Source organism: Peromyscus leucopus, chromosome 23 (genome assembly GCF_004664715.2).
Source record: "Peromyscus leucopus breed LL Stock chromosome 23, UCI_PerLeu_2.1, whole genome shotgun sequence".
Classification (NCBI taxonomy): domain Eukaryota; kingdom Metazoa; phylum Chordata; class Mammalia; order Rodentia; family Cricetidae; genus Peromyscus; species Peromyscus leucopus.
Window position 1 is genome coordinate 9,011,799 of NC_051082.1, and position 22,601 is coordinate 9,034,399.

Below are 22,601 nucleotides of genomic sequence, written 5' to 3' on the forward strand. Positions count from 1 at the left end.
TTGGGGTCCTAGTATCCCCACCCCACCCCTGGGGGAAATAATAAAAAACCAAGACCAAGCCTGCATTTACCCAGTGGATGGAGTCACTTCATTGATGGGGCGTGTCTAGCACCTAATTTAAAGTTCTGGGTCCAGCAAGTCGGCAGTGAGGGTAAAGGTGCTTGCTGCCTTGTTGACCAGAGTTTGATCCCCAGGCTATGGGAGAATAGACTCCTGTAAGTTTTCCTCTGACCTCCACACACATGCTGTGATATTCTCTCTCTCTCTCTCTCTTTCTCTCTCTCTCTCTCTCTCTCTCTCTCTATCTCTCTCCCCCCCTCTATCTATCTATCTATCTATCTATCTATCTATCTATCTATCTATCTCTATCTCTCTCTCATACACTCAAATATTTATTTAATTTAATTTTTTAAGAAAATGCTCACAACTCTTCATGAGTATGTGGTTTAGCCAGATGCACGTCCGGGGTCCACTATGTAACCCCCGTGCCCCAGGATGCCCAGGTATAAGAGAAAAAATAAAAAAAGAAGCTTTGCAAACTTCTCTCACTGGATATGTGCCCTTGGACAAGTGACCCAATCTCTCTGAGCTGCAGCTTCCTTCGATGTTCAGGAACGTCATTGTAGTTAGTGTCTTGTTTGGGCTGATTGTGCGCTGGGCAGTGTACACACATGCCCTCACGTAGTACCCAGCAGAGGTGGGTGTCCCATAGGCTTTGAAGGGTGAGCAGAGGCAGCACTCGGCTGGGGGTGGGCATAAGGGCACATAGAGGAGGGGAGAGTGGAGATCGGGGCCGGGAATTATGGGAATCTAACCACATTGACTGCAGACCTGTACTTCGGAAGTGTCTAGTGGCCATATGTGACTAGTGACCACACCTGATGGTACAGGCAGAAAGCATGGCCATCATGGCTGACTAGAGCCTGGACAGTGACCAAGACCCTGAAGGACTAGAAGTCTCTGTCCCATCTGATGAGGCTGTGAACAAAGGATGGAGAATGTCGGAGAGTCACTAGCCGGTTCCCCAGCCCTGTGCCAGGAGGGTCTTCTCGCTCCATCGTTACCCATGCTGTCGTTAGCCCTCATGTGACAAGGGACACACTGGGGCTGGTTCCATGTCCAGATTCACCTGGCTTAATAAACAAAGCCAAGGGTCAGACCTGGTTTGCCCGTCCCCACCCACTGTGGATGCTTCATGGGTACCACTGTGAACAGACCCCATAGGATGCTTCAGGAGCCCTCACCATGCAAATGAACCCCTGGGGTACCAGGTCCTCCACAGCCCCTCTCCTACAGACTGTGGGTCAGGGGGTCTACCCCCGAATTTGTCCTGAGTGCATGGAGATCAGATAGCTCAGCTCTGACATTCCCTGGGCTCCATACTAAAAATGTCTATCTCCTGCTCATCAGACATGATTCTAAAATCAGCATGTGTTAGACAACCCATTCAAGGGCATTCTTTGAACAAAGTTGTTCATAACAGAAGAAGAAAGAAAAGGAGAAGAGGAGGAGAAGGGGGAAGAGGAAGAAAGAGGAGAAGGAAGAGGAAGGAGGAGGAGGAAGAAGGAGCAGAAGGAAGAGGAAGGAGGAAGAGGAAGGAGGAGGAGGAAGAGGAAGGAGGAGGAGGAGGAAAAAGGAAGGGAGGGAAAACACAAAAAATAGATGTTAAACCTGTGAGCTTCTTCCTGCAAGGCCACAAGAGGATCCACCTCAGTTGCCTAGGTGATGGACCTCACAAATGCTGGGGCTCTTGCTCTGTCACCTGTAGCTGAGAATCCAAGTATCTTGACTTGTCTTTCCTCCCCCCTCCCGGCCCTTTTTGTAATCTCAGAAGGGATGTGAGCTAACAGCCAGCCATCAGACCTCCTCTTAAACCTCGGCTTCAAGCTGTGGGCCTCCAGGGAACACACATTGCCTCTCTGGGCTCTGCTCTCTCGTCTGAAACCAAGAGCAGCGAATGACTGTTGAAATGAGATGAAATAACTGTGTACAAGTACCTGGTACATTACAGACGTCCCCAAATGCATTAACCTCTTCCCTTGTCTGCTGAGGCCCCCATTTGTGGTCACATGACGCTGTCAGCTCAGGAACAACAGAGCTGAAATGGAGCTGAGTGACATTTGAAGCGGCTCTCTACAGCCCGTTCCCTAGTTAATTGCTGCACAGGTAATCCGTTGACTTGGGAAATGCTGGCCATCGAGAACCACTCTAGGGACGCTTTGGTGACATTTTAAAGAGGGTGAGACAGAATGTTCCCTCTGATGATGTAATCCTCACCCAGCAGAAGAGCAGAAGTGGCTGAGCCATGGGCCAGAGGGTCCAGGAGAAACCCAGCCAGGAGGGGTGAGCTGGCCCCATCGGAGCAGTGTGAAGGGGAACCACTCAGGGCCAGAACCAACCTCCCAGCTCCTGATTCACCACAAATGACAATCCACACAGACCTGGTCAGGAGGGAGTCCCCAAAGCTGGGAAGGTTAACACAGAGAGCTAGATAAGAGACAGCCTCCGTGCCCGCAACCAATACCCACGGGGGACACAAAGTAGCTGAGTGGCTTAAAGTTGGGAATGGGGTGTGACAATAAGGTACATCTGCAATTGAATGCAAGGTCAATTAACAGAAGGGAACAGGAGAGCAGTCCTCACAGGAAAGGACAGAGGTGACATAGGCATCTAGGTAACGTGGTCCAGTTTTCATCTCTGAGGCTGGCTACCCTATAGGGCCCTGCTGGCACAGCCTTGGCCTGGGCCAATCAGAAGAAAGGGCAGGAAGCCAATGGGGCTTCCCATGCAAGCGATCATGTTCTGGAGTCAGGCACAAGCCTGTGGTTGAGGACCGTGTGGTGTGAGCTAATGGCTTTCTGTATCTGGACCTCGGCTTTCTCGTGTGATTCTTATTGTGATGCTGGTAGTGGTGATGGTCATCATGGTGAAGAAGGCGAGGAAATGGTGATGGTAATGGTGATTGTAGCGTTGATGGCTTGGGTAGCAATGATGGTGATGATGAGTGTCTTGGGGTTTCTGTTGCTGTGAAGAGACACCATGACCACAGCAACTCTATAAAGGAAAGCTTTTAATTTGGGGGGCTTACAGTTCAGAGGTTTAGTCTATTATCATCTTGGCGGGAAACATGGTGGCTCGCAGGCAGGCATGGTGCTGGAGGAGCTGAGAGTTCTCCATCTTGATCCACAGGCAACAGGAAGTGAACTGTGACACTGGGCATAGCCTGAGCATAGGAGACCTCAAAGCCCATCTCCAACGTGTTACACCTCCTCCAACAAGGCCACACCTCCTAATAGTGCCACTCCTTTTGGGGGTCATTTTCTTTCAAGCCACCACACAGTGAGGATGGTGATGATAGTGATGATGCTGGTGGTCATGATAGTGATGCTGATCATGGCAACGATGAAGATGATAGTGATGGGATGGTTTGGGTACCAGTGATGGTGATGTGATGATGGTAATGATGATGGTCGTGATCGTGGTGATGGTGAAGTGCTTGTGATGGCAATCGTTTAAATAGCACCGATGGTGATGATGGTGACGGTGATGGTTATAGCGAGGATAGACATGTTGATGATGGTAATGATGTTGATGTTGGTGATGACGTGTGACCGTGGTGGTGACGGTGGTCATGGTACAGCAATGGTGAAAAGGATGGTGACAGTATGACAAAGATCATGATGATGGCAGTGAGGGTGTCACTGGTGTTAGTGTTACTGCTGATGAGAAAGGAAAGCCAGAGATCTGTTTCTGAGGGTGGTGATGGTGGTGACGGTGGTGGTGAGTAAAGACAGTCCTAGGAGCCTCTACTTCAGAGTAAATGTAAGCAGTGAGCCGGAAGCTTTGACTTGACCACTGACCACCTGGGCCCTTGGCCCCTGGATGAGTTATTCGCCCATCGCCATGATAAACTTACGGCATGGGGGTCTGTAGCTCACAGTTCTAGGCTGCGGTCCATCAAAGGCAGCAGGAGCTTGAGGCAGCTGGTCACATTGTGTGCTCTGTCAGGAAGCATCGGGTGATGGATGCTGGGCCTCAGTTCACTTTCTTTAGTTTTTTTTTAACAGTCCATAATCCCTGGGAACAGTCCTGCCCTCAGTCAAGATGGGTCTTTCTGTATGAGTTGACCCAGCCAAGGTAATTCCCCACCAGCATGGCCAGAGGCTTGTCTTCCATCTCATCCTGGACTCTGGCGTTGAGAGCAGCTCTAACCTCCACAGCCCCTCACTTCTGTCTCTCATCTGCACCATCTATGAATGTGTGATGGCGGCAGCTAATTCTTGCTCCCACCTCATGGACTATCTCAAGGGTTAGATGAGTCAAACACACACAGAGGGGCGAGATGACCATTCACCTGGGGTGAGGGTTTGCCTTGCAAATATGAGGACCTGGTTTTGGTCCCCAGAATCCACATGAAGGAAGGCTCCTGAGCACTGGAGAGGCAGAGGCAGGGGAATGGATGGGGTTTCCTATTCTGCGGTCCCATCAAATCCATGATCTCTATACTTGTGAGAGACTCATAAGGGAAGCTGGATGGCTCCTGAGGAATAACACCTGAGGCTCACCTCGGGCCTCCACATACTCCTGCACACACACACACACACACACACACACACACATACATATAGTGCCTGACATGTGGTGAATACTAATTAACTCTAGACACCACGCTGAGTGATATTGTTTTCATTGCTCTGCCCCCTATGCTGGTGATTTCTTAAATTAAAGATGCCCAAAGCCTTGGTCGAGATCAGAATGAGGAGTCTTGGGTCCGGCCTGCAGGACTCCCACCCACCCCATGACCTGCCTCTCTCATCACGAGCTGTCCTGGGTGGGTAGGGTGTCTAGTACATACCTGATGACGGTGATGCTGACAGACCTGGGAGATGCCAGATTCTCCGACCCGGGGAAGTGGGGGGAGGGCCGAGTGATGTCTATGTGGCAGCCACGCTGAAGCCACAGGCATTGCATGCAAGCCCAGAACTGCCTTCCCTGTGGCACTGGGGTCGGGGTGGGGAGTGGGGGGCGGTGTCCCTGATGAAGATGTGTGAGCCCACAGGCTACTGCAGAGAGACCTACAAGTGAGCCAGGCTTCTCTACAGATGCGGGGCTCCCAGATCAAGGCCACCACCCTGCTGTCAGCCTTCCTCACTCTCCCCTCCCCCGCCCTTGCCTTTCAGAGACCTGGATGGCAAGGCGCCCAAAGCCCTGCCCCTGGGCGGTGACAATGACCGAGTCTTCAATGACCTGTGGGGGAAGGGCAACGTCCCCGTGGTCCTCAACAATCCGTATTCAGAGAAGGAGCAGGTAAGTGGACACATACACACACACACACACACACACACACACACACACACACACACACACCCCGCACTGGCAGCGTCCGGGGTTCCCACAACTCCTTGCAGGTGGGGGTGAGAGAGGGGAGGGGAGCAGGGCATCCCAGAGCCATTGGCCTGGAAGCTAAGCCAAGAGGGCTGGGGCTGGGGTTCGAGGACCGGCTCCAGTTCTGGGTGTGTCGTGTTTGGTCAGTGTTTGGGAACTTGCCAATTTTCCACATCTTACGTTCCCATTACTACCAGGAAGGGCACTTGTGGTCCATGTTCTAAAGACTCAGAAAATATAAAACTCTGAGTATTTTTATAAATGTATAAACCTAAAGATAAGTGTAAAAATATAAAAAAAAAAATCTAAAGCCACCAAATATCCTCGCTAATACCTTTTTTCCCCTTAACACCAACCCTAGAGACCAACAGTATTGGTTGTTTTTTGTGTGTTCTAACATCTCGTGTATACACAGACAAATGACACGTGTGTTATTTTCATGCCTTTGTATGAAATTGTGTCTGCACTTGGCTTGGCTTTTCCCTGTATTAACATGTCTAGGAGATAAGTCCCTGTGAGAAAGTAAACAGGAGAGGTGTCTTAATTAGGGTTTCTATTGGTGTGATAAACACCAGGACCAAAAGCTACTTGGAGAGGACAGAGTTGATTTCACTTTACAGTTTCTAGGTCCATCACTGAAGGAAGTCAGGACAGGAACTCAAGCAGGGCAGGAACCTGGAGGCAGGAGCTGATGCAGAGGCCATGAAGGGGTGCTGCTTACTGGCTTACTCCTCATGGTTTGCTCAGTTTGCTTTCTTATGGAACCCAGGACCACCAGCCGAGGGGTGGCACCACCCACCATGGGCGGGGCCCTCCCGTGTCAATCACTGATTAGGAAAATGCCCAATAGGCTCACCTACAACCCGATCTTCTTGAAGCATTTACTTAATTGAACTTCTCCAACAGCTTTAGCCTGTGTCAAGTTGACATAAAAGTAGCCAGTGCTGAGGGCCTGGTTCTTTTTCGCAAGTGTATAATATTCCAGTGTGAGGCTATGCCGTCCTCTATGGAATAAGTTCTCATACGGAACACGGGCTATGGCCAGTCTCTGGCTGTGACAGCAGCCCCATCCCCTGTGGCATTGTATAGATACCTCCTTTGGCCCAAGAACGGACTTAGGAGAGAAAAAAATTCCTAGAAGTGTTAAGGTTGAGTCAAAAGTCATTTACATTTACAACCCCGTGGCAGTACCCATCTTACCAGATAAGTGGCGGGAGCAGGAGGGGGGGCTGTTTGCCCACAGCCTCGCCAGCTCCATCTGTTCCCAAGTATTTCGGTCCTTGCCAATCTGCTGAGATGTGTGCTGACAGCTGAGTCACCATCCCTTTCTAAGAGTGCCTCAGCTTGGCTGCAGACCAGCAGCCACTTACTTCTCTCTTGCCCAGGCAGCTGACGATGGGCCAGGCCAGGGTGACCCTTGGAAAGAGCCCATGTCTCCTACCCATCACCCTTACCCCACAGCGGCAAGAGTGGGGTGACTCATGGGAGGTCTGGAAGAGGGGGCGGTACCCCCCTTTCTCGACACCTGCATAGAAATGGAGCCTTTCAGTCCCTCTGAGCCAGGACGCCAAGCCTTTCTGCCGGCCTTCAGAGGCGGGTGAGCCGAGCCGGAGCCACAGCAGAAGTAGGCTGCTGATGGCTAAGGAGGAAGAGGGCCGTGGGGAATTCCACGATCCCACTGGCTGACTCGCCTGCAGCCGGTGACACCCGGGAATATTCGTGGATGAACAGCATTAAACAGTTCTCAAAACTCAGGGCCATACTGGAGCTGGGATGGGCTCAGTGGCTGAGCTGTGCTTAACAAGCAGGAGGCCCTGGGTCCACCCTAGCAAAACAAACAAACCAAGGCCTTACTGGGACACTGGGGACTCCTGTTCATGGGCAAGAAAACAAACTACTGTGGTCTTTAAAAACTCCTTCATAATTTCTTTTTGTTGTAGGAGAATGAGGTCCTGAGAAAGGAACCTGGGGCTGTGCAAGGACAAGGCTCTGCACACTGAGCTATATCAGCAGCCCTTGGCTTTTCTAAAGTATAACCCAGGCTGGCCTTGAACTTGTGAATCTCTGGCCTCTGCCTCCCAATTACAGGTGTGCACCACTACACTGGTTTATAGTTCCTTTCTTTATTAAAAATGAAACTATAAACTATATAACCTTCCCAAGATAAAGATGGACAGGAAGTGGCACCTCCAGCCAGATCCAGGCTCGGCCACAGTTGGTCAGGTGTACAGTCCGTTGTCCTAAGAGATGAGTCTGATTTTTAATTTATTGTCAGGGTTTCAGAGTTTTGCACAAAAATAGTGATGTTTCTTCCTTAAAAACATACACTATCGAACCATATGTGAGCCTATCTTATTAGGGGGTGTCTTAGTCACTGTTCTGTTGCTGTGAAGAGACACCATGACCAAGGCAGCTCTTATGAAAGAAAGGATTGAACTGGGGGGCTTGCTTACCCTTTTAGAGGTTTAGTCCATTTTCATCATGGCAGGGAGCATGCATCATGAAGGCAGGCACTGGAACAGTAGCTGAGAGCTACATCCTGATCCATAGGAAGAGAGAGAGAGAGACTCTGGGCTTGGCATGGGCTTTGAAACCTCAAAGCCTGCCTCCAGTGACACACTTCCTCTAACAAGGCCACGCCCACAAATCCTCCTAATCCTATTATAAAGTTCCACTCCCTGGCAACTGTGTACTCAAATAAATGAGCCTATGGAGGCCATTCTTATTCAAACCACCACAGGGTAACAGCAGTCTCCGTAAGCCAACCTCCTTACAGAGACTTTGTGACAATCCCTACCACCCATGACTACCACCATCTCCGCAAGACCAAGTGCCTGTTATCATTTATTAGCACACCAATGCTGCTATCTTTATTTTTACATTTGGGATAGGGGATAAATCTTTTTGTATCCCTTTGTTGTTACTGTTGTTGTTTAGTTTTATTTTGGGGGTTCTAGGATGACCCACAGCCTCGTGCATGCTAGGCAGGTGCTCTACTGTGGAGCTATCTCCTCATTCTTTGGGGGCTTTCTAAGATTCATTTTTATTATCTTAGTTACGTTTATATGTGTGTGGGCATTGGCAACATGAGCACAGGTGTCTACAGAGTTCAGAAGAAAGTGTCTGAAGGAAGGTCTATGTGTCAGAAGATCGTGTAGACCAGTGGTTTGGATTGTGCTGAGGTTCCGATGTGAGGGGTGGAGTGGACCCAAGCCCCTCACTGCTGGTCTCTGGGTCAGTCTTTCAGACAAAGCCACTTGGTCATCTTACTGGGTCCTCAGTGCTCAGCCCCTCTCTCATCCCCTCTCATGCCACGCTGGCTGCATGCTCCCTGCCATGATGAAAATGGACTAAACCTCTAAAAGGGTAAGCAAGCCCCCCAGTTCAATCCTTTCTTTCATAAGAGCTGCCTTGGTCATGGTGTCTCTTCACAGCAACAGAACAGTGACTAAGACACCCCCTAATAAGATAGGCTCACATATGGTTGGATAGTGTATGTTTTTAAGGAAGAAACATCACTATTTTTGTGCAAAACTCTGAAACCATGACAATAAATTAAAAATCAGACTCATCTCTTAGGACAACGGACTGTACACCTGACCAACTGTGGCCGAGCCTGCATCTGGCTGGAGGTGCCACTTCCTGTCCATCTTTATCTTGGGAAGGTTATCAGTTCACATAGTTTCATTTTTAATAAAAGAACTATAAACCAGTGTAGTGGTACACACCTGTAATCTCTGCAGTTGGGAGGCAGAGGCCAGAGATTCACATCCCCTAAAACTGGAACTACAGGCAGTGAAGAGCTTTCCAACATGGGTGTTGGGAATTGAGCATGGGTCCTCTACAAGTGTGTTACCTACTCTTGGCTTCTGAGCCATCCAGCCCCTCCCCCATTCTTTAAAATAATTTTTTTTAGATGAGGCCTCACTAAGTTACCTTCTCTGACCTTTAACTCACTCGATGGCCTGAGCAGTTCTTCACCTTGCCATCCTCCTGCCTCAGTCATGTCTTTATAAACAAAGGGTAGAAATTGACTAAGACGTTCCTATGTGTCAAGAAAGATAAGAAATGAGGAATATTCTTATGTGCTTCATGTATAGCCAAATGCAGTGTTTTGACATTGCCAGCCTGCTTTGCTGGTTTGCCATTGGAGTTTGTAATCCCCTGTTGGTGGCAGCCTTGGAGTTTGGCTGAAGGGGGAAGTCTGGGGAAGAAGCAGAAGCATTCTTGACTTTTTCTAGAAATAACTGGAAGTCCCTGGCAAAGTCTGAGCAAGAGCAGGGCTGTGGCCACTTCCTTTCATGCTGTTCTCCTTGTTTAAAGTGGCAATTTGAAAAAAAAAAATATCACCTTGATCTTCTAGTCAGAGGGGTGGAGCCCGGTACAGAAAACACGGCAGGAGTGATTTGGGGAGGGGCTTCTCAGCCAGCGTGGCATGAGAGGGGACGAGAGGGGTACTGAGCACTGAGGACCCAGTAAGATGACCAAGTGGCTTTGTCTGAAAGACTGACCCAGAGACCAGCAGTGAGGGGCTTGGGTCCACTCCACCCCTCACATCGGAACCTCAGCACAATCCATGCCTGAAAACTCCAAACCATTGATGTACACGGTCTTCCCAGACCCACCGACTATACAGCCAGGCTCCACATTGCCTTCAGGAACAGAGCTGAAAGGAGCTGGCCGTGCAAGTGGCAGTCTGTAACCTCAGCACTCAAGAGGCCGAGGTAGCGGGTTGCGAGTTCAAGGGTAGCCTGGGCTACACAGTGGGACCCTTTCCCAGAAAAAGAAAAACAAGCACCAAGGCTTTAACTGACATAATAGGGCATTTTCCCCCAGACAGAGTTCACTTGGTTCTGTGTTCAATCCCCAAGACAGAGAGTGAGCAAGGGCATTCCTTGAGACCCAAATTTAGGGTCCATTTTGCCAGCTCCAGAGATAAGGAGGCAGCCCTGTTCATCCCTGCCCCTAAGGCCTTCATGTGGGGCAACTCAATAAAGAACTGGTCCTGTATGGTGTGGGACTGTCTCTTACACCCACCTTCCCAGAGGCTGCTCAAAGCCATCTCACCTGGTTGCTAAAGCCCGCCTCCTCCTTTCCCAAAGCAATTTTGCTTTTCTCTTTCGTACTTTCACCGACATTTTTTTTTTCAATTTTATTTTTTATTTTTTGGAGACTTTCAAATGGGAGGGCTGTGTTTCTATCATTTCCTGCCCTCCCCTCCCCCCTCGACTCCTCCTGTTTCCCCCACTCTCACTCAGCCTCACGGTCTCTTCTTTAGTCATTGTGTGTGTGTGTGTGTGTGTGTGTGTGTGTGTGTGTGTGTGTGCGTGTGCTGAGTTTATTCATTGTTGCTGTACGTACATGAGTTGAGGGCTGACTGGATCACCTGTCCAGGGTAGTCCCTAGAGAAGACTAAGTCTCTCTCTCTTGGCAGCTATGAATGATGGCCGGTAGCTCCTCACATAGGGGCGGGGCCCTGTGACATTCCCCCATCCACATCCGCATGTGTTGTCACTGTGCAGGTCTTGTTTAGGGAGCCATACAGTTGAGGGGCCATGGGAGCAGCCTCCATGTCGTGTCTGGAATACGCAGGTGCCCTGGTTCTCCAGCTCTTAGAATCTTCCCACTCTTCTTTGATGGTGTTCCCTGAGCCTTAGGTGGAGGGTTGTGTTACAGATGTGTCGGTTGGGATGGAGCATCCCGGTTGGGATGGAGCATCCCACAGTCAGGCATTCTCTGCATTTCAGCCAGCAGTGGCTCTCTGCAATGATACTTTCACAGGCTACTTTTGTGAGCGTCCTCAGGCAGACAGCGCTGTTCACTCTGCATAGAGGGACCTCTCTGTCTGCTTCCCAAGTCAGGAAGAGACTGGTGACCATGGAGGGGGAGCAGCTGTCTGTATTCTCCCTCCCCAGAACTGGGCAAAGGGGCACAGAGTATGAAGGAAGCAAGGAGGATACAGGCTAGACACGAGAAAGAACTTCCTAACTCACAGCACTATTTATTTTTTTTTTTTAAAGAAATGATGAGGCTACACTCTTGGCCCAGAAAGGAGTGCCACCATCCTTGGGGGCTCGTATTAGTTTAAATTTGGAGAGCCTGGCACACAGGTGCCAGCCTTGAACCAGTCTGGGAAAGCTGAGCTGTTCGTTTCTATATAGTGGTGGTTTCTCTTGCTGGCAGTCTTGGGTAGCTGCAAGGAGGGCCAGAGATCCTGTAGTTTCTAGTCTTTGGTGATACTTCTGCGGACCTCGTCTTGCACATCCACAGCACAAATTGCCTCTGGCCCGAGATGGAAGGCGGAATGCGCTACTTCCTGGACTTCCTGGAAACCCCTGTGCATAGCCCTGTGACAGAAGCAGAGAAAAGCAAACTCCATCTTCCCTGCCCTCAAGAGCCTAGTGGCCAAGTGCACATCCACTGTGTGCTTAGTGCTAAACGAGGTGCTGTGGGAACTTACGTGACTCATCAAAGAGGTGCCACTGGACCTGAGCTTTGAAGATCAAGTAGAAGTTTGCCTAGCATAAGGTAGATAAAAAGTTGCCTGGTAAAAACAAATGACGATGGCTGGCAAGCTGTGGGTTTGCGCTTCTGAGGCTCTCTACTGGATCTCTGCTGTTAGCTTTCAGGCTCACCCCACCTGAGGCACCATGCTAAGGCCCTTCTGTGATAATCATCATATGTAAAATGTCACAACAGATAAATAACGTGAGACCTGCTGCTGGTCCCTTCTCCCTCTGTTCTTTTCTCTGTGCCGTGACAGAGTGTCTGTTCCCAGGCAGCTTTAGGAGAGGTTATTTTCTTTGCCCAGTTCAGGGGTTGTATAGTCCGTTATGGCAGGAAAGGAACAGAGGGGAGCCATCCTGGCTGCCTCGGTGGCAGGTGGGTGAGGTTGCTTGCTCATATCTTGGCAGATCAGGACGTGGAGCTAGAACAGGAAGTGGGGGCACAGCTATGACCTCAGTGCCAATCACCTAGTGACTCACTTCCTCTAGCCAGGCTCCAGGCCTCTCAACATCACCACCCGCTGGGGTCCAACTGTTCAGAGCATGAGCTTGTGGGAACCGCGTCCCTTAAGCCAAAATGTTCTATAGAACCTTAGGAGTGGGACCCAGCCCTTCTCAACGCTCCCTCTCATTGATTATCTGTGTCTCTCGTGTGCCCTGGCTGCTCTCCTAAGGGAGAAGTAACTTTACCTTGTCTGGAGGCAGATGTCCACCTTCAGAGTCCAATCAATCACTCATCCAACCCGCAATGCACAGGTAAGGAAGACTCCAGGCCAAAGTGGTTTCTCCCCTGGGGTCCGCCCCTCTCTCCCAGCCCCCCATCCTGTCTCCAGCCTCCTGCTGGTTTTAAGAGATTAGATAGTCACTCCAGCCGGCCTTCCTTGTGACTCCCTCCCCACCCCCTCACCTCACCAGGAGCTGGCATTTCCCCTCCCTGGGGACCCAGGGCTTCCTGGCTGCTTTCAAAATGTCAGAATCCATTGTGGAGCTTCTCTGTATTTCCGAGCAAGTACCAGCACACTGTCCTCTGGGGAGCTCCAAATTACAAGGCAGGGGGGGCCAGGCTCCTTAACCCATACCCCCTAGTCTACAGGGGAGTCTCTGAGAGCTGGGGCCTGCCTGCTCTGTCGAATGGCAGAGGGACAGCTGCCCTGTGGGCCTGGGCAACAGAGGGATAGAGCAGACTCTCTGCCTCACAGCTTCCAACCCATCATGACAGCAGGGACCCTTCGTCAGCCCTGACCCGGGCTTGTTAGTGATAGAAATAAAAATATCAGCCGTGGCGGTTAACACCACCACCATGGAGATAGATGTGCAGCCATTAGAGCCCAGGGTTTCCTGGCCACAGCGTGGTAGCCAACCGTGCTGTAGATGGGACCAGGATGGCCCCGTCCTCACTGGTGATCTCCATCAGATGACTAGTTAGCATGGAGTTGAGCCTCCCCCTCATCACAGGGGCTCATCATCTCCTGGAGGGGGCGGAATGAAGTGGGTTCATCTATGGAATAATGGCAGCAAACAGCAGCTGGACCTGGTACTTACTGAGCGTTGCCAGTGCTGTACTGAGTACTTCAGGATTGCCATCTCTTTTCATCCCCAGCCCCCTACCTAATGCAGCAGTAGGTAATGTTTCTAGAGATAACTTCTAGTACAAAGGAGACTGGGCTGGCAAGATGGCTCAGTGGGTAGGAGCACTTGCTGGGCAAACGTGAGGACCTGAGTTCAAATCCAGCACCTACATAAAAAGCTAGGCAGGGCTATACATGCCTGTAACCCCAGCATTTGTGGCTGGAGACAGGAGGATCTCAAGAGGTTGCTGGCCAGCCAGCCTAGGTACTGTAGTGAACTTCAGGCTCAGGGAAGAGACCCTGCTTCAAGGGCACAAGGCATAGAGTGACGGAGGAAGACAGCTGATGCCCTGCCTCCTGCTCTGGCCTCTGCAGGCACAAACATGTGACCTGTACACTCAAGTGTGTGCAGCACACACACACACACACACACACACACACACATACACACACACACACACACATACACACACACACACACACACACACACACACACACACACACACACACTATACTTGACTCACATGCCCCACCTTGCTTGGCTCAGCTCACCCACACTGAGTCCCACTGCCCTTAAGAAGCAGCCCTTCAAAACCATGCTTTCCAAAAACTTCTCCTGAACAAGGCCTTCTGTCCACTGCACTGGGTGTCAGAATATAATCTCTGTCAATGCCTTCCGTCCCTCTACCTAATCAATCTGTTTGGTGATCCTTGGTCTTTATAGGTCCCTTAATGGAAAGACTGTCACCAGCTCTGGGGAGATGGCTCCATCAGTAAAATGCTCGCTGTACAAGCATGAGAAGCTGAGTTCAAATCCCCAGCTCCCATGTAAAATGCCAGGCAACAGAGTATACACCTGTAACTCAGTACTGGGGGGGCAGAGACAGGAGAATTCCTAGAGCTCACTGGCCAGCCAGTCTAACTGACTGGCAAGCTCCATGTTCAGTGAGAGACCCTGTGTCAAAACATGAGGTGGAGAGCTACTGAGGAAGATACCCCAATAGGGGCCTCTGGCCTCCACATACACATGCACAAACAGGTAGAGATATGCCACGCATGCGCACACATACGCACACATATAGAACGCTCATGTGCACATGAACACGCACGCACGCACGTGCACACGCGTGTGCACACACACACACATACCCCACATGCACACAAAGACACCAAGTCCTGCTGTCTGGGGGTCAGAGCCAGAGTGGAGCCAGGAAATGGGGTTTGAATGCCCTTAGACCAGTGTTTGGGTTCGGCCCTGTGGGAACTTCCACATATTCTGATAACGGTTTGTTTCCATAGCAAGTGTACTCAGTGCAGGCTGTCCCACCTAGCGAGGCCATGGCATTTGATGGGGAGCCAGGGAGAATTCTCTCAGTACTGAGTCACTGTGTGGCACTCTATCAAAATCCTTTTCCTGTAACCCTAGCTCAGGCTGAGCTGCCCGCCCCTTTTCCCAACTGATAGCTGAGACCCCTTGACCTCCCGACAGAGATCCTGACAACTCTAGAGATCCCTCCCTTCATTCCTCTACTTCCCCATTCCTCTACTTGCTAAACCTGTGTGTTTAGCAAGTTCGCACGCAGGACAAGACCCGGTGGAAATGAGCCACAGGTATTTACAGGATTCATTATTCAAATTAATTTCTTGGGCACATAGCCGTTCTAGTGTGGTGTGGTCACAGGGCCAAGTTTAGGGTTGTCTTGGAACATGCAACTATCCAGCGGTCTCTCCAGGATGGGGGTCAATGTGAGTTTTCTAGCTTTGGGGGGGGGGCATGCATGTGCAAGTGCACATGTGTAGATGCATATGCACATGTATTTGTGTGGACATGGTGGTCAGAGGTCAATACCAGTGTCACCTTCAACATTCTCTTCTTTTTTATTTTCAAAAATTCCTTGCACGTATCCAATACATCTTGGTCACACCCATCCTGCATCCCCCTCCTTCCAGCCCTCCTCACTGTCCCTTACCCTAACATACCCTCTGCCTCCCTCCCAACTTCATGTCCTTTTGTGGTTTTTATTTTTTTTTTTTATAACCCAGTTAGTGTCGCCTGTAGTAGGTTGTTCGTGCCCCAGTGGGTGATTCCACTTGATTTTTCTGAGCCGGGGTCTCTCACTGAACCCGTTTTGACTGGACCAACTGGCCAGAGTGCACCAGGGACCCACCTGTCCTCTGTCCCAGTGCTGGGGTTCCAAGCACAAATTGTGACCCCCAGCTTTTTCCATGGGTGCTGGGGATCCGAACTCAAGTCCTCAGGCTTGCGCAGCCAGCTTTTCAGAAACTGGACCATCCCTCCCTGGCTCACGTTCTAGTTTAAAGATCTCTTCATCTCAGGGGTCTGAGCTGCCTCCGCTAGAGCAGGTCTGCTTCCTGGGTACTCCTCCTCCCCACCCCCATGGGCTAAACATGGTAGGATGGGGAAAGGAAACAGAGTGAACGGTTGCTGGTGTCCGTAGGGTCCCTGCAGGGACCAGATCACTATGGATGCAATGCTTTGTGCATTACCCCACAGAAACCATTCTCAGGTCCTAAGCACAATTGGTTCCGTGCTCCAAGCAACAATGTGCTCATGGCGTGGATGCTCCACCACCATAACTGGGTTAGGCTGGCTCTCCTGAAGAAGTCGTCCCCACAGGTTGGAGCAGGCGTTGCCCAGGGTTGCAGGAAGATCGCAGTGGGCGGCGTCTAGCCCCTGTGGTGTGATGGCCTGCTGCCCAGCTTATGCCTGGCTCGCTGTCCTCATTTCAGGACAAGTCCAGAGGAGGCAGGTTGGCACAGGGCTGTCACAGAGCAGCCGTGGCTGGTGCCAACAAGGAAGAAGGGAGATGCTGGCCGACGCCGCACAAGCTTGGGCTCAGCTCCAGGGCTCGCTCACCTGGGGCTGCATAACCCCGTCCTGACAACCTGGTGCTTTGTGTCATGGTTATGACAGAGAGAGCCCAAAGTCAAGGTGTGAGCGGAATGGCTCCTCTCTCTGTGGCGGGTAATAGCCAGTTTCATGATCATAAGGCTTTCTCTTTGGGTGAGGGAGTGTCTGTCCCTGAATTCCCTTTTTCTAATTCATGTCAGCCATGTTGAGCAAGAGACTACATAGTGACTGATCTCTAACTTGTTACCTTCATAGAGACCCTGTCTTCAGTTGGGGTACTGTATCAGTTCCTTTCTTCTTTACCAAGACAAAATGCTCAACCAAAGCAACCCATGGAAGGAAGGGTTGATTCCAGCTCTCAGTTGAGGGTGGAGAGGACAGCATGGTGACAGGAGTGTGAGGCAGCTGGTTACATTGTATCCACAGTCAGGAAGCAGAGAGATGAACGCTGGGGCTCAACTCATGTCCTCCTCTGTACAGTTCCAAGACCCCAGCCCATAGGACAGGGACACTCACAGTCAGATTCGGTCTTCTCACCTCAGTGAACTTGATCTGGAAACTCTCCTGCTGGCATGCCCAGGAGCCTGTCTCTAATGGTGATTCTAGACCCTCTCAAGTGACCACCACAGTCCCATTCAGAGGTACGGAGCTTTGGGGCATCGATGAAAGGATTTGAGGGGACCCAATTATTGGGAACACACAGGTCCTTGGCCCCTGCTCTGACACCTTCCTGTCATATTGAGGTTCTTGCTTCCTACCTTAAACACTTCCTCCCTCCAGCTCCCACATTCTCCCCGATGCTTCTCAAGAGCCTGAGAGTGTCTCATCAAGTTTTCAGAACATCTATAACCCAGGCAGGGAGCCACCCAGCTGACTTGGCCTTTCTCATACCCCAGACTCAGCCCGGCTCCCCTCTTCCAGCCCCACTTCCAGAAGATCTACCTTCCGGCTCTTCCACCCTCCCCCCCCCACCAACCACAGTGTTGAGAAAGCATCTTCAAGACTCTCAGTCCTCCCCGACTCCCTCCCACAATCCTTGAGATCCTTAGCATTTCAGTTTCACGATGGTGAGAAAGCAATATTTATTCTGTAGAAATTGTACTTCAGGTTTTGCTGGAATACGCAGCCCAATCACTGCAGCTCCCTGTCGGTGAGGAAATCACAAGGAGAAACACCCGGCACCTACAGTGTACTTCGCTACAGAGCCGGGATGGCCCGTGGGTTAGGTGTCATAACGAATTTTCTTCTTATGGTGTTTTCACTTTATGATGGGTCTGTCAGGTTGTGAACCCCCCAAAGAGTCCAGGCACCTCTGTTACCCTGGCTACAGCCCAGCAGCTTCATGTTTCTCTGTCCTCCCTCAATTAAGACCTTACCAGAGTCCTTGGCTCTGCACTTAGGCCACTCCACGGTGTCAAGCATGCTAAGATCAAAAGAGAAAGTCAGACATGGTGCTTTTAACTTAGACTTGTAACTTGGAGAAATGGAGAGGGGTGGACCCCTGCTGGGGCTCACTGGCTGGCTAGCCCATGCTACTTGTGGGTTTCTGGCCAATAGAAGATCCTGTCTCAAAATAAGGTGGATAGTGCCTGAGATAACACCCAAGGTTGTCCTCTGACCTCTAACACACACACACACACACACACACACACACACACACACACACACACAAAAAAGCCCACCTGCAGGCTGTGCTAAGTTCTGTGAAGATGTCTAGCATGTGGTAAGGGTTGCTGGAGAGCAGGGCACACAGGGCTATTTCCTAGAAATTCTGGAAAGAGCTCCAATCCAATGGCATTTGAGCAAAATAGGCCAGTGGCAAAACTGGAGACATCCTTGACTTTGGGGACTCTCCAGTCTTGGTTCCTGTCATAATTACAACACGCTGGCACTACAGTGTACAAGAAGCTATGAACAGGCCAGGCCTGATGGCAGAGGTGCATGTCTCCAACTACTCAGGAGGCTGAGGCAGGAGGATGACAAGTTCAAGGTCAACCTGGGCTACAACCTGTCTGGAAAACGTAACAGAATTGCCTCAAAGGCTGGGCATGTAGCTCCGTGGGGATCACTCACCCAAGTGTGTATAAGGGCCTGGGTTCAGTCCCAGCCCCTCACAAAAGAAACAGGCAACAGGATGGATGACCAGTGAAAAACTTACCACTGAAACTTGAGCTTTGTATCACGTTCATGGAACACCAAGTACCGTTCTTGTTGGGGTTTTTGTATTGAACCGTGGAAAAATCGGAAAACGTACTCTACAGAAACACACAGGCACGCATTGGTTGGGCCTGTGGGCTACAGAGCCCAGACCCCTGCCTCAGGACAGTCAGTGAGTCATACCTGCTCCCCAGTTACAGGGCGAGCATTATCACCTGTGTGGGGTCCCTCAGCCTCCGTGGAGCCTGAGTGCCCAGGCCTTTCTCTCAGGCTTCAGCAAAGCCCTTGGCAGAGTGAGTTCAGGAAATCATTACGATGCCTCCTCTCACACTTTTGCAAGGCTCCAGCTAGAGCAGGTATCCCCCACCCCCATCCCCAACACCCAGAAGCTTCTTCCATCATCTTACAGCAGACACAAAGCCAGGAAAGGACGAGTGTGGCTGCCAGCTCAGTCCACATGTGCCCGCTCCAGCCTCATGGGCCTGGGCATGCTAATCTGCATTTTGAGCCAAGACCTTGGTTCCCACTCAGAAAAGCCGTTTGTGTCCTGTATGCGGGGCCCCTGTCTGCTACACATGTATCTGTCTGTTCGTTTGTCCCCTCCCGGGTCATCCAGGGTCACTGGTGGCTAGTTATAACATCAAAGCCAAGTACAGCAGCCCCAGCAAGGCGTCTGGTGTGCTACCCAGACTCTCCCACTGGCCTGTTATCATGTTTCTCTGCTGCCTGGTGGGGAGGGCTGGGGCACCCCTCCACCTGCCACACCCTACGCCTTGTCCTCATTCCCCGCCTCACTCCGAACCTCTGCCCTCCCACCCTGATGGGGACACCATATCCACCGCTCCCCTCCTGGATTCCCGCTGTCACTCAGCCCCCAGGGGCACCAATTCAAGCAGCCCAGATTGACACCCAGGACTGAGGGAGGAAAGCAGTGCTGGTCTTCAAAGACTCAGGCTGCCAGCGCCGTCATGTAACTAACTCATAGCTGTCCTCCTGCCTCAGCCCCTCCAAGCTTGTAGGCCATGAGCTTGACCTTTAGCCGTCCCATCCCTCACATGGTCGTGCCTGGGTTTTTCACGCGAGTCCCAGGAATCGAGTTCAGGTCCGTGTGCTTGGTGAAGCAACTGAGCCAGCTCCACAGCCCCCTGGTCCTTCGAACTTAGCAAACTCATCCTGACCACAGGCCCTCGCGCTCACCTCTCTCCCCTTCTCCACTCAGGCTCCATCCCCTCCCTCCCTCCCTCCCTCCATCCATCCATCCATCCCCTCCCTCCCTCCCTCCATCCCCTCCCTCCCTCTGCATTCTCATCCCACCTGCCAACATATCATCTTTGTATCTGTTTATTCTTTCTCTCCTGTTTCAGAAGGCTGAGCTGGCCAGTGTCTGCTCTGGCCATGAGTTCTGATGAAACGTGGCCGTGAGAACTTAGGAGTTAGAACTTGCCTATGCGTGAGTCACAGCTCAGACTCGCTCCCTCCCCGGGTTGCCTCTCCCATGGGGGTGCTCCCATCAAGCAAATGACCCGGTTTCTACAACTCTAAGGACCGCAACTACTCAACAGCTGCTAGTTTCTTCTATCATTTATTCACTCAACAAAGCTTCACTGGGTCTCTATGAGATATTCTAGATAATAGAATGTATAGTCTAGAGCCGGGCGGTGGTGGCACAGGCCTTTAATCCCAGCACTTGAGAGGCAGAGGCAGGCGGATCTCTGTGAGTTTGAGGCCAGCCTGGGCTACAGAGTGAGTTCTACGAAAGGTTCTACACAGAGAAACCCTGTCTCAAACAAACAAACAAACAAACAAACAAAAAAGAATGTAGTGTCTGTTCTAGATATTCTTGACTCTGTGGCAAAGACATTGGAGCAGTCCCCTATGACCTTCTGCCTTTTACCCCAGGTCTCAACCCATAACATCTTTCCATGCCATCATGTGTCTTTGGCATAGGCAGAGCTTCATTCCTGGGAACCTCACACCCGACACCCGGGGAAGGTTGGGGCCTTCTCTCTGTGAAGGTAGTGGTGACCCCGAGAAAACTCTAGAAAGAGCAAAGCCTAAAGGTCTCGTATGTCGCTTCCTTTCTCGTTTACAGCCCCCTGCCTCAGGGAAACAGTCGCCTACCAAGAATGGCAGTCCTTCCAGGTGCCCCCGCTTCCTCAAGGTCAAGAACTGGGAGACAGACGTGGTCCTCACTGACACTCTGCACCTCAAGAGTACATTGGTGAGTGTTAGGACTGACCCACCTCACAACGGGGGGGGCTGTCTTGGGGAGGGTCCTGTGCGTGGCAATGTGATCAGCACTACCTGAAGCTCCCCCCATGAGAGGCCAGAATCCCCACACACATTGTGACAGCCAGAGGTCGGCAGGCATGGATTCACACCTCCCTGGATGCCCCACTGATGGGTTTTTATGTGTGAGCACCCTGCTCCCAGCAGATTTTAAGGATTCTTGCACATCCTTTGCCTCTTACAGTGTGATCACGGATGGGGTATCGAACCAACCCTTCCTTTGCTTCACACCGTGGCCTCTGTTCTTTACCACATTCTTAGTACTCAACACTCCATTGCCTTCCATTTTTGTTTTTTTTTTAAAAAAAAAATGAGCCTCTTGAAGGAGTGTTGTATCTGTCAGCTAGGGCAATGTAACAAGCAGGCCTCAAACTCAGTGGCTGAAAACAACTACTATGTATTACTTTTTAAAGTCCACAGTCTAGCCAGGTGGCTCTGCAGACCTGGTCAAGAAGTGGCTGATTTTGATGGGGTCTATCTCTTGCACCTTCAGTCCCTCGAGAAGACAGCTCAGGTCAGGCTGCTCTAGGAGAGCCCTGGCAGAATGTGACTGTGTTCTACATGGCCTCTCCTCTCCCAGCAAGCAACCTTGGGCTTACCCCCAGGGCTGCAGAAGATTGCAAGAGCTCTCTATTTTCCGTTAGCATACAAGACTCTTGAGACCTAGGCTGGTGCACGGCCCAGGGTCACTCCTACTGGATTCTATGGGTGCAAAGCAACTGGATCCAAGGGGTGAGGGGCCGACTGCATCTCGGGGGAGGTGTAGTAGAATCACATCACAGGGGATGCTGTGCACGGAAGGGAAGAGCAAGGCCATCTTCGACATCAATCTGCCATAGGATGTGTTCAGACACATTATTAGGAGCTGGGGGAGGGGAGCTTGATTAAAGTGCTTGCCTAGCACGCCCAAAGCCCTGGGTTTACACGCCAGCACACAAGTGGTGTGGTGGTGTGTGACTGTAATCTCTACACTCAGGAGGTGGAGGCAACAGAGTCAGAAATTCAAAGGTTATCTTTGGCCATGGCCATATGGGCTAGCCTGGACTATATGAGACCTTGTCTCAGTAGTAGTAAATAATAATAATAATAATATCAATGACACCAGATGATGAGATGAGGATGACAATGTCATTAGTTCTCTTTGATCAACATAGAATAAAAAAGTTTCTCTGGAAATGGGTGTAACGGCACACACGTGTACTTTTAGTACTTGAGAGGTAAAGGCAGAGAGTCAAGAACTTAAGGCCAACCTCAGGTACATAGTGAGCTCAAGGCCAGCCTCAGCTATATGAGACACTGTCTCAAAACAAAAAAAATAGAAGATAGATAGATAGATGGATAGATGATAGATAGATAATAGATAGATAGATAGTAGATAGGTAGATAGACAGACAGATAGATAGATGATAGTGAGAGAGATGTTCAATGATAAATAGATGAGTAAATAACTAATGGATGGGTTGATTATGAGTAGATATATAGTAGATACATAATAGAGTTAATAAATGATGGATGGATAGAGGGTAGGTAGACAGACATATAAATGATTATTGATAGGTTGATAATAGATGATAGGTGATAGGTAGATAATAGATGATTGACATATGATAAACGATAGATTAGTTCAAAAATTAAAAGTACATGATTGATACCTAGATGATAGATTAATAGATAGCTAATAGATGATAGATCATAGATAGATAATATATAGATGATAGAAAATATATAGATGACAGATGATAGATTGATAGAGGGTAGGTAGACAGACATATAGATAGATGGTTGATAGATTGTTGATAAGTTGATAATAGATGATAGATAGG

General features: G+C 50.4%; 1 protein-coding gene across 3 annotated transcripts in view; it reads left to right on the forward strand.

Moving 5' to 3' along the window:
- Window positions 1-22,601, forward strand: part of Nos1 (nitric oxide synthase 1) — a 170,302-nt gene that overhangs the window by 91,682 nt on the left and 56,019 nt on the right. For all 3 annotated transcript variants that reach the window (XM_037198645.1, XM_028878816.2, XM_028878814.2), the window contains exons 3-4: window positions 5,181-5,307; window positions 20,582-20,710. In XM_037198645.1, the coding sequence (XP_037054540.1) occupies window positions 5,181-5,307; window positions 20,582-20,710 (256 nt within the window). The remainder of the gene's footprint in view (window positions 1-5,180; window positions 5,308-20,581; window positions 20,711-22,601) is intronic.